General features: G+C 42.6%; 1 protein-coding gene across 1 annotated transcript in view; it reads right to left on the bottom strand.

Annotated features, from left to right (window-relative positions):
* The window catches only part of NTRK2 (neurotrophic receptor tyrosine kinase 2), a 125606-nt gene that overhangs the window by 105166 nt on the left and 5052 nt on the right, over window positions 1-15388 (bottom strand). The window contains exons 5-7 of the mRNA XM_085846110.1: window positions 11645-11808; window positions 11180-11322; window positions 791-917 (exon numbers count right to left, since the gene is read on the bottom strand). Coding sequence (XP_085702236.1) covers window positions 791-917; window positions 11180-11322; window positions 11645-11808 — 434 coding nt within the window. The remainder of the gene's footprint in view (window positions 1-790; window positions 918-11179; window positions 11323-11644; window positions 11809-15388) is intronic.

Raw genomic sequence — 15388 nt, 5'->3', positions numbered from 1 at the left:
GAATCTTAAAACGTCTCTCAGACCACGTAATGTCGCATGCACTGTTACTAAGGTTACAAGGGCGTGAGTAGCATACATCTGAGATTAGATTGTCACATTTCTCTCAACTGCTTTTGACACAAGTGATTGGATTATGGTGCCTTTCTCATCTGAATTGGAAATTCTTTAAATGTTTTAGGAATAATTGCCTGCAAGGGATTTTGTTGGAGGTAATTGTAACAAAGCTCTCCGTCATCAAGTTAACAAACAGCTCACGTGTGAATCGCTGAATGTGAGGGTTACAAGCATTTCCTACAGCAGCAGGCCAATGGGAGCCACCTGGGTATTAAAGATCCCGCTTTGTGCACGTACTGTCCCCATTAAGAAGCCATACATCCAAATTTGTATCATGTTTCCCTTGAGTACACATTTGTCTCAAAGCACTGTATTTGGAACGTAATGGACAACTTGACAGGCATATTGCCAAGCAGGAACACTTTTATTAAATCAATGGCACATAAAGAAAAGGTGAACAAAACCCAAAATGTAAATTGGTGACAATTCCGGCCAAGTGTGTGTGTGTGTGTGTGTGTGTGTGTGTGTGTGTGTGTGTGTGTGTGTGTGTGTGTGTGTGTGTGTGTGTGTGTGTGTGTGTGTGTGTGTGTGTGTGTGTGTGTGTGTGTGTGTGATTGGCTGTTTTCTCAATATGTGGGTTTCAGAAGGTGGAATAGAGCCCTCCCAGGTCTCAAAGTACGTGTGTGTGTTTGTGTGTGCGTGCGTGTGTGCGTGCGCGCACGCGATCTATACTCACACGTGACATTCAGTGTCTGAGAGGACATGCCTCTGCCGACCTCATTCTCAGCCCAGCATGTCATTCTCTTTCCATTTTGTGAAAACGTCAGGTTGTGGATTGTCAGATTCAAAGAATTGCCGTGTTCCTGTGTTCAATAATTTCGGACAAAAAAAACCATAGCTGTATTAAATACGATGACGCTGCAAAATCTGTGTACAAAACTTAGTGGAGACTAAAGAAAAAAGAAAAAAAACTGTTCAGTCATATTCGATGTTCACAACACTGTCACCGGCTGGATATAACAACACTGTAATCAGTTGCAACAATCCTTTCTGGTGCCTTTTGATATGTTAAAATGTAGTAGTTGCAAGTCAACCTATTTATACATGTAATTAAATCACACTCAAAAACTGCACTTTGTCTGTTATAGCCACAAAGTTTAAATGTTCTTTCGCACGATTAATTAAATCAACACAATGGTGATTGAGGTATGCAAACCGCAGTTAGAAGGAGAAGTTGACCTTTCAGGTGAAAACCCTTCGTCAAATGCTTTTTTGCTCCGACGAAAGGTTAACACCCAAAACGGCTTCCCCTTGCTTCCCACATTGGTTAGCATACGTCAATCAACGTCCTCTTGATTTCATACGTTGTTCGACTTGTCCGCTGACACAAGCCTTCACCAGCAAAACAAGTTCTTCATTCCGTTCTTCAGAATCACTGGAAAACAGATGTCTTGATCACCAAAGATCAGACAATATTCTGTACAATCGTAGTGCTCTCTTTCGCTGACAGTCACACAGAGTTTTGTTTGCAGAAGACAATCACTAACACTGACTGGCAATTTCACTCCTTGTAAAACCGTTTGTTTTATCTCGTCTGGCTTGGTTCAAGTTGTCTTATCTTAAAGGACAACATTTTCCACAATGGAATCAAAAAGCTTATATATTGTTATGTTTATGGGGTAGATGGAGGAACTTCATAGCAAAGGTTGGATTGTATAGAGTAGCATTGTCCGTGAACGAGCAGGAGACATCTTGATGTACATTAAGTGGGGAAAACTGTCAGATTAAGATCATTACATGTCACTGCATGGGGGGTGGGGGGGGGGATGGTGTTGTGTTAATTAGGTAGGGTTTAAGGCTAATTGCTCCCTGTATGTGATTGCCTCCTGTGACCTTTTCCTATGTTTTTGCATTTACAAAACCAGAAATAAAAGGAACGATGCCTTAACAACAACCGACAGGCCATGCCACGAGGCTTGGGATTGGTAGGTGTGACATGAGAGAAGAGGGCATGATCGGAGAGCAGATAGTGGGTGTTAGGAATGCGGTTGAGAAGAGGGTCCAGCTGGCTGGCTTCCCCTCGACATGGTGAAGAAGTCTGCATGATTCTCGTGTTCGTGCTGTGTGAACACGAGCCATTACTGTTCGGCAATGTTGCGAAGTTGTACGTTTATGAGAGAGAGAGAGAGAGAGAGAGGGAGAGAGAGAGAGAGAGAGAGAGAGAGAGAGAGAGAGAGAGAGAGAGAGAGAGAGAGAGAGAGAGAGAGAGAGAGAGAGAGAGAGAGAGAGAGAGAGAGAGAGAGAGAGAGAGAGAGAGAGAGAGAGAGAGAGAGAGAGAGAGAGAGAGAGAGAGAGAGAGAGAGAGAGAGAGAGAGAGAGAGAGAGAGAGAGAGAGAGAGAGAGAGAGAGAGAGAGAGAGAGAGAGAGAGAGAGAGAGAGAGAGAGAGGCAGAGGAGCGTGCCTCTCAGCCATAACTTGGTGTTATCCCGTTGTGTGTTTGAGGAGGAAGGTGGGCCATCGTTGTGAGCGGACCTGGTGTAAGAGAGGAGCGGGGTTGGCATACTCATTCGTGAGAAGCTGCACGGCAGTTGGTGAGCCTTCGCGTTGAATACCGCCACACCGATATCTCACGCACGTTTCCTGCCCAGAGAGTGGCTTGGCACCATTTTTGGGTGCGGTTTCCCGCACAGGATGATGCAGTTCGATCGCCAAGCTCATGAAAGATCATTTCTTAACACCCAGCTAAGTGCCATAATAAAGGGAGGGGTTTTCTTTTATTTTATATTTCCCCTTGTCTGATTTTGTAACTGTGTGTGGAGACGTCTTTACTTTAGGCTTTAAATTTCTTCATATTTAATAACATCACGCTTTGATTTATTTCCAATATAAATTTGATTTGTCATTAAACCCTTATTTGGAGACCAGGGTTGTGTCAGGAAGGGCATCCGGCGTAAAACATGTGCCAAATCACTATGCGGATCATAATGGATGATCCGCTGTGGCGACCCCTAACGGGAGCAGCCGAAAGAAGAAGAAGAAGATTAAACCCTTATTTATTGAATTTGCTTGTGTCTATCTATTCATTGTGGGTTCAAGTATAAACCCTTGTGATTCCGTCTGGTAAACATCTTTGCCACCCTCCATCCCGCGTGTGCTATAATCTCCAACGATCACGTGTTCGCCTCAAAAGGTAGAACCGTTCGGCTTTCCGTCCAGGTCGGTGTTAACTGTCCCATCCACGACAACTGGGTCAAGGATGAGAATTAACTGAACCCCCTGGACATAACAATATTCAAACCTTTTTGAAGCGGTTTCACTCCTTGTATAAAATACTTGAATTGTACTATTACTTTACGCAAGCGAGTCCAAAGGTACGGTGGAGAGGTAGTGCACTTACCTTCAAGCTGTCGAACCTGGGTTCAATTCCCGACAGGACTATATACTGTTGGAACGGTGCTTCTCAGGAAGGGTATTGTACAACAAAGGATGCTGTCCATTGGGTGGACAACAAGCTGAGTGTCCTACCTGCCATCTGGTCCCTAATTAAATGGATCCTCATCTGGTCCCTAATTAATGTCTGCCAGCATTAGTTGGTGTTTCTCAAAGATCCCATGGTGTCTTTCGTGAAGAGTAGGTGAGTTATCACTTGCACCCTGAACAAATGACAAAATCCTGCCTAAATCAGTTGATCGTTAGTTGTGGCCAGCTGGTTCATAAAGGACTTGAAGATAATCTTTCCCTCTTACTGAACCCATGAGAATATGAGAAAAAGTTGGTCTGTTAACAAGGTAGTGGAGCTGAGGAAGGTTAATCTTTCGGAAACCTCTTCCAAATGTCCTTTGAGAACAATGAGAATGATGACATGTACTTAAGTACTCTCTATTGTCACAGAGTATTATGAATGCACGTGCCCTCGTATTTGCTTTTTAAAATTCATTGACTCCAATTATTTGAAGTTGGATATTTTTTGCAAAAAGTTGGGTTTTTCCTGTTTGGGTGAATTTAAAATAGTTTCGCAAATATCATTAGTTATCCATTCTGGTGTTTGTAAAAGATAAAATTGTAAATGATAAACTAACACCCTTTATTATACACACAAGGACACACAAGGAAACTAGACGGAGGAGGAGGCCTTTCGGCCCATCATGCCTGCACCACATCAACACCAGACCAATTTCATCCAATAAAACGATACAATTTCATTGGTGGAATGAGGGACGAATGGGGATGAGACAATGAAGCACACCCAGAGATATCTCAATGGTGTCAAAATAAAAAAATGGAAATATATTTATTTTCATTACTTAAATTAAAAAACAAAATTTAAAGCACGTTCATTTCTTTGCTTTTTTTGTGTTTTTTTTTTTTCTTCCGTGGGGTGGGGGGGGAAGTGGGGAAAAGGCGGTTCTTGGGTGAGAAACATACAACACCAACCACATACCACCTCTTTCCCAGACCCCCACAGGCACGACACACCACACACATGTACACAAACACCCATCCATGCTCAAGCTACCTAAAAGTCCTGCCAACATCCCCATACCCCTCGATCTACAATACTTCCAGGTACCTATCTAATTCCAATTTAAACTTATCTGCTGTTTCTTCTGTCAAGACCTTTCCAGGGAGGCCATTCCATGCATGAACTACTCTCTGAGTAAAAGTCCCCTGCCTTACTACCGTCTAACTCTCGACTTTACTCTCAGGCTACGGCCCCTGGTCCTATCACTGTCTACTCTGCTGAATAATTCATCTGCACATCTGCAATAATGTCCAGTCTATATCAGGATGCCCTGGAAAGGGCAATCATCACGAAGGTTTGAAGTACAAATCAAACATATTGTGTCCAACACGTTTCTGGCTGTGCAACCCCGAGTAATCTTTACCTCTCGCCGTTTGCTGACGTCAGTCAACAAGGATGTGCTACCCACCTCACAAACCAGCAATGTTATTTATGAGTTGAAGTGCCGATGTGAAGCTCGGTACGTGGGCCGCACAACACTAAGATTGGCTGATCGGATCAAACAACACGTCCCCTTGGCGATTCGAAGAAAGATTGTGAGGGTTAGAACACAACCAGTGTGAGCATGTAGAAATATCTAGGAACCACCGGCCACTGTACCTGCTTCATCCCCCATTGCACAGCACTTGGTTGCCAACCTTATCTGTGCAGACCAGTACAATGCAGATATGTTCAGGATATTGAGCCGAGGTCGGAGCTCGTTTCATTTACGAATGTTGGAAGCAACTTTCATCCTTACCACCAATCCCATATTAGTCGTCAAAAGGAATTTGTACGATCTCTGTGTCTCTTTCAGCATGGAAATATCAAGGGAAGTATGGTAACAAATGGTGAACGGACCTTCGGGGATACTCATCCCCCCTCTCTCCAGGATGTGGTTGCAAACATCAATCATCGACGAACTCTGCTCCAGCCAATGGGAGCTCGAGGTGAAGATGATGAGCCGACCAATGGGCATTCGGATTAACCGTGACGTCATTACGGTTAAACAAATCAGCGTCTACCTTATTGAGACCTGCATAAAGCACACGCCTTCACTTCCTTCTTCACTTGCTGCGATTTTAACCCTGAAGAGTGTAGCATGAAAAGCTTCGGTCACTATCATGTCGTGTTTGTTTGTATCCGTATTAAATAATGTTTTGTAATAATATTAATACAGGTGACCCTCATATAACGTGGAAGATGCATTCCCACAAAATGCCATGTTATCTGAAAACGTGTCACGGGGCAATATTTATCATGTAAAAATGGACATTATGTTACAAATGGGGAAGATTTCAACCTTTTGAGGTGGAAGACCGACATAAAAACCTCAAAAAAAAAAACAATGCATAAACTAGAGGGGAACTCCATAGTGCGCATACCTCCACCACACAGTGAGATCCATGAGAACATATCAGGCCCAACACATTTTTGAAATATCATGCTATGCAGCACTATATCGTTTTTGGCCCCATCTCTCAATGGTGAAGAATCACTTTATGAATTAAATAATTCTCGTATCCAGATCTTCACCAAAATCGAAGCAATTTGTCCTTGTCACACCCCCCAACATGTCCACCAAGTTTCGTCCAAATCTGTCCAAAACTTTTTGAGATAACGTGCTATATATCATTTTTGACACTATCTTCTCAATGGTGAAGAATCACTTTAAATTCTCGGAGTCGGATCTAGATCCAGATCTTCACCAAAAATCTAATCAGTTCATCCTTGTCACACACACCGGAACTGTCCACAAAATTTCATTCGAATCCGTCCACAACTTTTTGAGCTACCATGCTATATATATCATTTTTGGCCCGATCTTCTCAATTCTGAAGAATCACTTTAAATTCTAGTCGTCGGATCTGGATCCGGATCTTCACCAAAATCTAATCAGTTCACCCTTGTCGCACCCAACCTGTCCATAAAATTTCATCCAAATCCGTCTGCAACTTTTTGAGATATCCTGCACACAAACAAATAAACAAAGACAAACGGACAGAAAGGGGTGAAAGTATAACCTCCTTCACCTTCGTTGGTGGAGGTAATAAAACATATAACAAATAAAAACATTTAAATGAATTGCTTTTTAATAAGTGTTGTCATGATTGGGGTTGGAAACAGTACATATTGCTTGTGGCAGGCTGTCCAGTTGAGGTTGAAGGCTCAGAAGATGGAATTGAGGCCGATTCGCTTGGGATTTTTTGAAGAACTTCATTATGGAGACTTGAGTGGCTGCCTTCATTTTCTGTTCGTAGACCTCCTTGTATCATTTCAGGACATTCTCAATCTCCCTTCATACCTTGGAACTTCTCATGCAGTCAGGATCATGTTCATCAAAGATGACGATGGCTTCGACTAATTTAAAACCTTGAGTTATGACCTTCGTCGTGAGGGCTTAAACAGGCATAACCTCCTCAGGACTTGATTCCGATTCCTCTGCTCCTCCAGAAGCAAAAGCTCTTCATTGCTCAGCTCCTCCGTATGTGAGAGAAGCAAATCCTCAACATCATCATCGTCAACCTCCTCAAATCCCACTTGCAGGACCATGTCCACAATCTGTTGCTTTGCTTCACTGACCTCAGCCTCCGTGAAACCTTTGAACTCAATCACTGCCTCAAGCCACAGTTGATAGTGTGGCTGAGCATGCATTTCAAATAAAGTCCAGTTTCATCAAAGTTAAACACCTTGCTTGGTTTATAACCTCCATTCACAATCACCAATTTGAAGACAGCTGGAAATTGTTTGGCAGCAGCATAATCTGCAGCCTCAGCTTCCCCAGTCAACTTGAAATTGTGGAACGCATGGTGACTCTTGAAGCGCTCGAGCCATCCATGACTAGCAGAAAAAGGCACTGGATCATTGGCTAGATCACCATCCAAACTCCTTGCCTTCTCTTGAATGACCATTTCAGACGAGGGCATGTTCTGTTGGTTCTGATGCTCTATCCAGGTGGTCAGCATCTTCTCCATTTTCTCAATAGCATCAGGCCGAGATCTTGCAGCTCTGGTAACACTGAGATTCGTTGTCGTTTGAGCGCTCTTATGGATTTTATGATTGTCACGAATGGTTCTCACTGTAGAATCATGAAGTCCCATCTCTCTTTGAATATCAATGCTGCACTCACCTCTATCAAGCTGGATGCTATTTGGATGCTATTTCCATATTTATCAACATAGACAGATGTTCTCATGACTGGCAGACATCTGATCACAGTACTGAGCTTGCAAGCTTTTGTACCCGGCTAACCTCCACAAAAAAATACCTCATAAAAAAACTACCATGGGAGTAATTCACACAATCGTGGTCATGAGTCATTTGGCATTGCACCCCATCTGGATGAAATCGGTTAAGAAATGAATCATAATACCAGAATAGCACGTCCATTCACTATAATTGCGGTATGTTTGACGATGAAAATATGGAAACCTCCGTATGGGTCGATACAAAAACATGGATTTCCGTGCACGTACGGAAAAGTTTCACCCGTGCATATTCCAAGTGTTTGACCAGCTTACCATCTTTTTCAAGGTCTAAAGAGAGAGAAGAGGCTGCAGCCTGCCTGTCTGAAAGGATTAGGTATGTCACAGCAGAGGGTGGGGTCATCAGCAAATAGATAAAGAGCATTTTCCAGAGAGTCAGAGAGATGATTGTTGAAGATCAGGAATAAGAGTGGGCCCAGAACACTGCCTTGGGGCACTCCAACTTTGACAGGGAGAGGAGATGATAGGATTCTGTTGAGAGCCACACGTTGGCTACAAGAGTAGAGGAAGTCAGTAAGCCATGTGTGGAGTTGGCCTTGGATGTCATAGGCAAACAGTTTAGAGAGCAAGGCAGGATGCCAGAGTGTATCAAAAGCACGAGATATGTCCATAGAGACGGCCCTGATCTCAAGTCTGACATTGATGGCCTCCATCCATTGTTGGGTGAGTAGAAGCAGCATGTCTAAGGTAGAGTGACCTGGTCTGAAACCAAATTAATGATCCGAGATGAGTTTGGTGGAGAAAGAAAAGGATTTTATGTCACCTATAATGATGGATTCCGTGACCTTGCTGATTATTAGAAGTAAGCTGATAGGTCTGTAGTTGAGGGGATGACTTTTTGCACCTTTTTTATGTAATGCAGTTATGTTGGCAGATTTCCAAGCAGATGAAAGATGACCGAGCACAAATGACGGGGTGAAAAGGGCAGAAAAAGGATGGGCAAGATCAGCAGATCAGGTTTTGAGGACAAGTGAGGTGATGCAGTCCGGTCCAGTAGCGGAGTCAAAGTTGAGGGTCGAAAGAACCTTCTCCACCTTCTCAAGTGCAAAAGATGCAGAGTCTAGCAGTTGGGTACGACAGGGAAGAGTGGGTGCTGGGAATGCGGAATTGAGGGACACAAGATTTGGAAGCACACAAACAATTGAAGCATTCAGCCTTCTCACGAGCAGAATCTGCTGTGGTTCCATTTGAAGAGAGGGGACAGATGGAAGGGGAGCATACTCCAGAGACAGAGTTAATATGCCACTGGATTTTAGAGAGAGACAAGTTTGAAAGTTCATCCTTGAGGTTGAACAGATGTTGTTTTCTGGCTCTCAAGAGAAGGGAAATTGTTTCAGAGCAACTGCCTCACTACAGCATTCAGTGTACAATGGGTGGGAAGGATGGGATAATTGAAGATGAAATGGGATGAATCTGTGATGAAGAGAGAGCAGGTTCTGTGGAAGAATTCCCAGGCTGTGTTAACACCAGGGCAGTAGATATGGGAGACCAGTCCTGAAGAGAGATGACTGCTTGCAGTCCTTGCCAATATGCCCAAGTGGAATGCCAGACTCACCGGAGACTCTGAAAATAGCCATTGAGATGTTGGCTTTCACAAGCACATGATCAGATGAACCAATTGTAGCAGAGGAAGAGCAGGAGAAGTTTGCGGGAAAGTTAGTCATCACCAAATCCAGAAGGGAGGATTTGCCATTTGGAGAAATCTGGGTGGAAAAATTCACAGATACAGTCCGTCCCATGCAGTCACAGAAGTCCTTTGCAGAAGTGCCATGGCTACTGACAGAGGTACCAACACCCAGCCAAGTTGCATGGTGACAATTGAAATCACTGCAGATGAGGAAAAGAGAGTTGGGATGAGTGGTTAAAAGTTTGTCCATGTTGTCTGAAAGAGATATAAATGGAGTCGTCACTGTTAGGAGGACGGTACAACACACAGATGAGCAAGAGGTGGGAGTGGAGGGTAGTCACAGCCAGGGTGTAAGGTCGGTACAGGGGCAGTGAGAAATTGAGTTATTGATGGAAAGTGCAACTCCACTCCAGGGCGTGGTTCAGGCCTATCAATTCGGAGGAGACAGTAGGAGAGACACTGAGGAGTCGGGGAGTCAAAGAGAGGGAGGAAGGATTCTGTAAAACAGATGATGTCTGCTTTATTGGCAGTGGCCTGGATTGAGAGATCTGCCAGGTTAAAATGGAGACCTTGGATGTTTGGGGTCCACACAGTTAGAGATAGGGGGAGGAGGCATTGAGATGATGCAAGATGGGAAAGGAGGCTTTCAGGGGCAAGGTGACGTTTTGAGGGGGGTGGGGCACAGGAGAAGTTTTGAGTGTGTAGGGTGCATGGGAAGATGAAGGTTTGTATGTGTGTGAGGTGCGTGGAAAGGTTTCATTGTGTGGGGTGCAGGTGAGGGTCTGTGTGTGTGTCGGGTGTGGGTGAATGTTTAGCATTCATACGTCATTTTGAAAGACGTGTATTAATTGAAAGTTATCCTGCATGTACCGATATTGGTACAAACCGCTCCATGAATGTTCGAGCAAAGAAACTAAATAATAAACTCGGCACCAACAAAAAAACCATTCCCAAAAACAAAATTGAAATCACTGCAGATGAGGAAAAGAGAGTTGGGATGAGTGGTTAAAAGTTTGTCCATGTTGTCTGAAAGAGATATAAATGGAGTCGTCACTGTTAGGAGGACGGTAAAACACACAGATGAGCAAGAGGTGGGAGTGGAGGGGAAGTCACAGCCAGGGTGTAAGGTCGGTACAGGGGAAGTGAGAAATTGAGTTATTGATGTAAAGTGCAACTCCACTGCCAGGGCGTGGTTCAGGCCTATCAATTCGGAGGAGACAGTAGGAGAGACACTGAGGAGTTGGGGAGTCAGAGAGAAGGACAAAATGCTTCAAATTTACAGTCGTTTTTACTTCCATAGCAACTTGAGTAGAAATATGTCTGTCTATCTACATCTAGAAAATGCATTTCTGACAAAGTGGATGACAAATTCGGTCTGATGGTTGCATCATTACTTCTCCAGCTGTACCAACATGGAGTGAGGTGTTCAGCATTACTTCCCTGCCAGCACCTCACCCCCCCCCCCAAACCATCACAACTCTTCCCCACATCTCTTCATCCCCATACACTGTACTCATCAACATGTAGGTAATGCTCCTCTGCTGAAGCATTTCCAGTTCAGGTTTCATTTTGAATATCCTTCATAATAATTGTTAAACATACATGTGGTTACAGCAATTTGGACTTCAAAGAAATGTATAATTCCATTGCATTTTGTGCTTTTCATCGACCATCCAATCCAGTAACACGTGACAAATATTGAACTTTTTAATCACGGTGTGATAGACTCACCTCAAAATTGCCATGGGATGAGGTATTTCCTAAATGCAAAGCTCCACTGTTGTTGAGGAACGGCGTCATGGTGCATGTGATCACAGCATCGTCTCCCTCATGGAATACGGGACTATTGAGCTTGAGCAACAGTGTCGGCTTGACTGCCCCGGAAAGGAAACAAGGACAGGCTGAATTTAAATGGTAACACATACCATGAAGCACACCCATCCCTGCTCGGCATGGACAGACGGCTACAAGTAGTGCAACGTCATGTTTTCAGCCTCTACAAAAGGCGTACTCTCGGTACTTTATGAGAGTAGTTAAAGTGCAGAGCAGCTTTCAGGAAACAATCCGGAAAATGCACTTATGGTCGGTCCATCAAGGTCAAACCAGCACCGACCACCGTGCTGCAGCACTTTGTGCTCTAATGCTGTCTGGACAATGCGTTCACATGGAAACGGTGCCAACCGTGTGCTCACTCACCGCAATCCACCACATCCCACTCGGCCATGGGCACAAGGCGATCCAAGTTCCCAGGGATGTGGCATTCCAGAGTCTGGTTGTGAAGCTCTGCACGTCTGCTCAGCTGCCAATCTCGCAGCCAACGGTTTGCACAGGAGCATTTCCAAGGATTGCCGGTGAGCCACCTGTAGCAGAGCACGAGTGCCGATGCAATGCCTCACCGAATCCACCATGCAGCAAAGCGTAGCAAAGGTTGCAAGGTTGAACAATTGTGAGAAGGTGCTGTATATATGCAATGTGCAGCAAATTGTAGCGAGCATATGATTCCGCAGCAAATGTCGGAATGTCCAGCATGTGTGGCTACGTGCAAAGAACTGAACCTTCCTACATTTCCTGCAGGTTCAGTGAATGCAAGCATTGTAGGAGGGTGCTGCAAATGCACAATGTGCTTCAATGTGCATTAACTGCTGGAATATAAAGCCAATTTAGAATGTACATATAAGTAAGTCCTGCTTATGGTGTGGCTTAGAAATCACATTTCGACACTAAAATAAGATGTTCACACTTTGGGCAAGCCCAAACGTGCAATAATCTCATACCATAATTTGTCATTACTGACTAGTGTCTTCCTTTTGACAATCCAGAAGCATTTAAACAACCGAGGAACAGAATATAATTTCATATTTTCTCAATGTCATTACAATGACTTTATTGTTGAATCGAGAGGTTATAACAAACACAACATTGCATCATTAAACATTATTTCGAATATAACTAGCGGAGCTGTGTTTGTCTATAAGGACTCATGTAAATCCAGTGTATAATAAGAGTAAATGCATAATTGATTGGGAGATAATAACGAATCATTCTGCTGGTTGCATCATCACTTAAGCACGGCTCTGCTGATTCAGTAACCCCTCCCTTTGAAAATTACGCCAGGAATTTAGAATTTCTCCAGGGTACTAGTGCACAATAGCCTACCCTATTGCGAGTTTAGCTAATATCTAGCAAGCGAGTTCAGCGAGTTGATGTATCAAACTGTTCTTCTGGAAGCCTGGAAACAAAGGCCATGAAGGACACCACACACAGTATTGCATTCCAGTGAAAACCCACACATGTGGACCTTAAAGGTCTCACAGTGCCATTGGGATTTGGCTAAATTACCTACATGTTGATGAGTACAGTGTATGGGGATGAAGAGATGTGGGGAAGAGTTGTGATGGTTTGGGGGGGAGGGGGGTGAGGTGCTGGGAGGGAAGTAATGCTGAACACCTCACTCCATGTTGGTACAGCTGGAGAAGTAATGATGCAACCATCAGACCGAATTTGTCATCCACTTTGTCAGATATGCATTTTCTAGATGTAGACAGACATATTTCTACTCTAGTAGTTACTCTGGAAGTAAAAACGACTGTAAATTTGAATCAATCAAATAGGGAAAGCCTGTACTATTACTAATGTTGACCGAAAATATTCCCACAAAACTGTTGGCAAGAAACTAATCCTGTACTAATCCCGATACTAAATCCCACTAATCCAACAATTGCTCCTAAAAAATTCTCAATTTTATTGGAAAAATTGCAGCTCAGACTCTGCGCTGTACCAAAATCGTCTGAAAACATATATTTCTTCCACAGCTTTTCCTCGATGTATTATGCTTTATATGTTTGCAATAACTTCTGACATTTTAATGTGTGCACTGAGGTTAAGGGAGAGGGTTGCAATCCTCCTTACATTTACATGGAATGTCAGCACTAACTCACAACATGTAAAATAACTCCTCACATTGTGGAAGACGAGGATATATAAGATAATGTGCATGTTTGCACTAACTCCTCAAATTGTATGGAATACACAAACCCTGTTCGCAATAACACCTCGTATCGTGCAGGCTACAAGGACATTTGCAATAACACATCGGATTTTGAGGAGTTATTGCAAAGCACAAAGTGCAAAACTGCCTCAAACACATCGAGGCAGAATGAGGAATTCCTTCAGAAAAAGTTCCTGATGCAGGTGTAGATGTACAAATACTATCATACTAGGCATGCCTACCTGTCGCTTCGCTGACGGGTTTAATAACAAAAAGGCAGCAAGTTGTACTTCACAAACATATTGCATATCTATCTGTGAATCTGAATGAGGATGTAAGATGAAGAGAAGCACTTGGAAAAAAGAATTTCTTTTATTTAATTTTTTTAAATAACACGTAGTTGTTGTTTAGGTTTGAGTGATTCTTAAAATTTGAGAATCGATTCCGATTCTGAACTGTCATCTTGATCCCGAAAGGAATCGATTCGAATTCTTCACCAAAATCTAATCAATTCGTTGTTGTTACACACCAAACCTGCTCAACTATTATAGTCCAAATCAGTCTATAACTTTTTGAGATATCCTGCACACAGACAAACAGGGGTGAAAACATAATCTCCATCCACCTTATTAGTGATTTGATTTATATTATATTAATGGTGGAGGGAAGAAATAAAAATAACTGAAGCATAAAATTTATGTTCATGAGTAAATCAAATTAGTGGTTTGAGTTATATTATATAAATCATGCCAAAGAAGTAAAAGGTGCTTCAAATTAATCCAAACGTCCAGGAGAATTGTAAATTTTTTCAATCACTTAAAAAAACCAGAGAGTTTGTGTCAAAGCTACCCAATGCTCACCTGTTTATACATTTATCGTTTTTAAAAGACTAGTCTTATAATATTTTTTATAAAGCATTGCAGTGAAGTCTGATCCAAATAATTTTAAAGCAATATATGTATTTGTATATTGTAATCAGTAACCAGAGAGTTGGTGTCAAAGCCACCCAATGCTCGCCTGTTTATATATTTATCGTTTTTAAAAGACTAGTCTAATAATATTTTTTATAAAGCACTGCAGTGAAGTCTGATCCAAATAATTTTAAAGCAATATATGTATTTGTATATTGTAATCAGTAAAAAATAGTGTGGTAGATAAAAACATTAGAAAGGAAATAACTTGCACCAAAAACTTTAACATTTTCACGCTCACGCCGGGGGTATCGCTATAGCTCTCTGTTCTTCGAGCAGGCGAGCTAAAAATGGAACCCGGTTTCCCTGGGCGGTGTATAAGGCAACAGACCCCTCCCGACTTTTTTAAATTTCCTGTTCATAAATCTTCCACGATATCTTTCTGTTAAGAAATATGATGGTTTTGGAATTTCACAATACTTACATATCTGCTCATTTTCTTCACAACTTGAACAAACTGGATGCAGAAATACGGACTTGTCTTTGTCTGTTTTGTAAAGAATGACAGGAGAAGCTTTTAATAACATTTGCTGAACCAACAAACGGATTCTCGATGGACGAAGTGAGATAAGGCATCGCAGGAATTGACTCCGGAAACTTGGAACCATTACAGGCGGGTAATCGGCTCTGTAGAACTTAGGGTTCGATTCCTGGTTCCGATGGAAAGAATCGATTATTTTGCCCAAGCTGCTTCTTCTTCTTCTTCTTCTTCTTGCTGTTGTTGCTGCTGCTGTCTCATGGTGGTATTGTTGTTGTTGCTTATATGCGACTTCAGTGTACGTTTATTTGTTTTTTTTTCTATTTCTTTGAGAAATATTACTGTGTATAACTTTGTGTGCTCCTTCCGTGTCCTTAAAAAGGGTTCCTGTTGTCATACAATAACAAATGTAACTGTTGGAACGACTGCATTAAGCTCGCATTCTCACTTCTTCCTCTTCAATCAGGAAAAGAGGGCTTTTACAACAGGCATCATTATGAATA

Source organism: Eptatretus burgeri, chromosome 11 (genome assembly GCF_056783735.1).
Source record: "Eptatretus burgeri isolate ZD-2024b chromosome 11, Ebu_testis_v1, whole genome shotgun sequence".
In the NCBI taxonomy this organism is placed as follows: Eukaryota; Metazoa; Chordata; class Myxini; order Myxiniformes; family Myxinidae; genus Eptatretus; species Eptatretus burgeri.
Note: the sequence above shows the minus strand (reverse complement) of the source record. Positions and strands in the feature narration are given on the sequence as shown.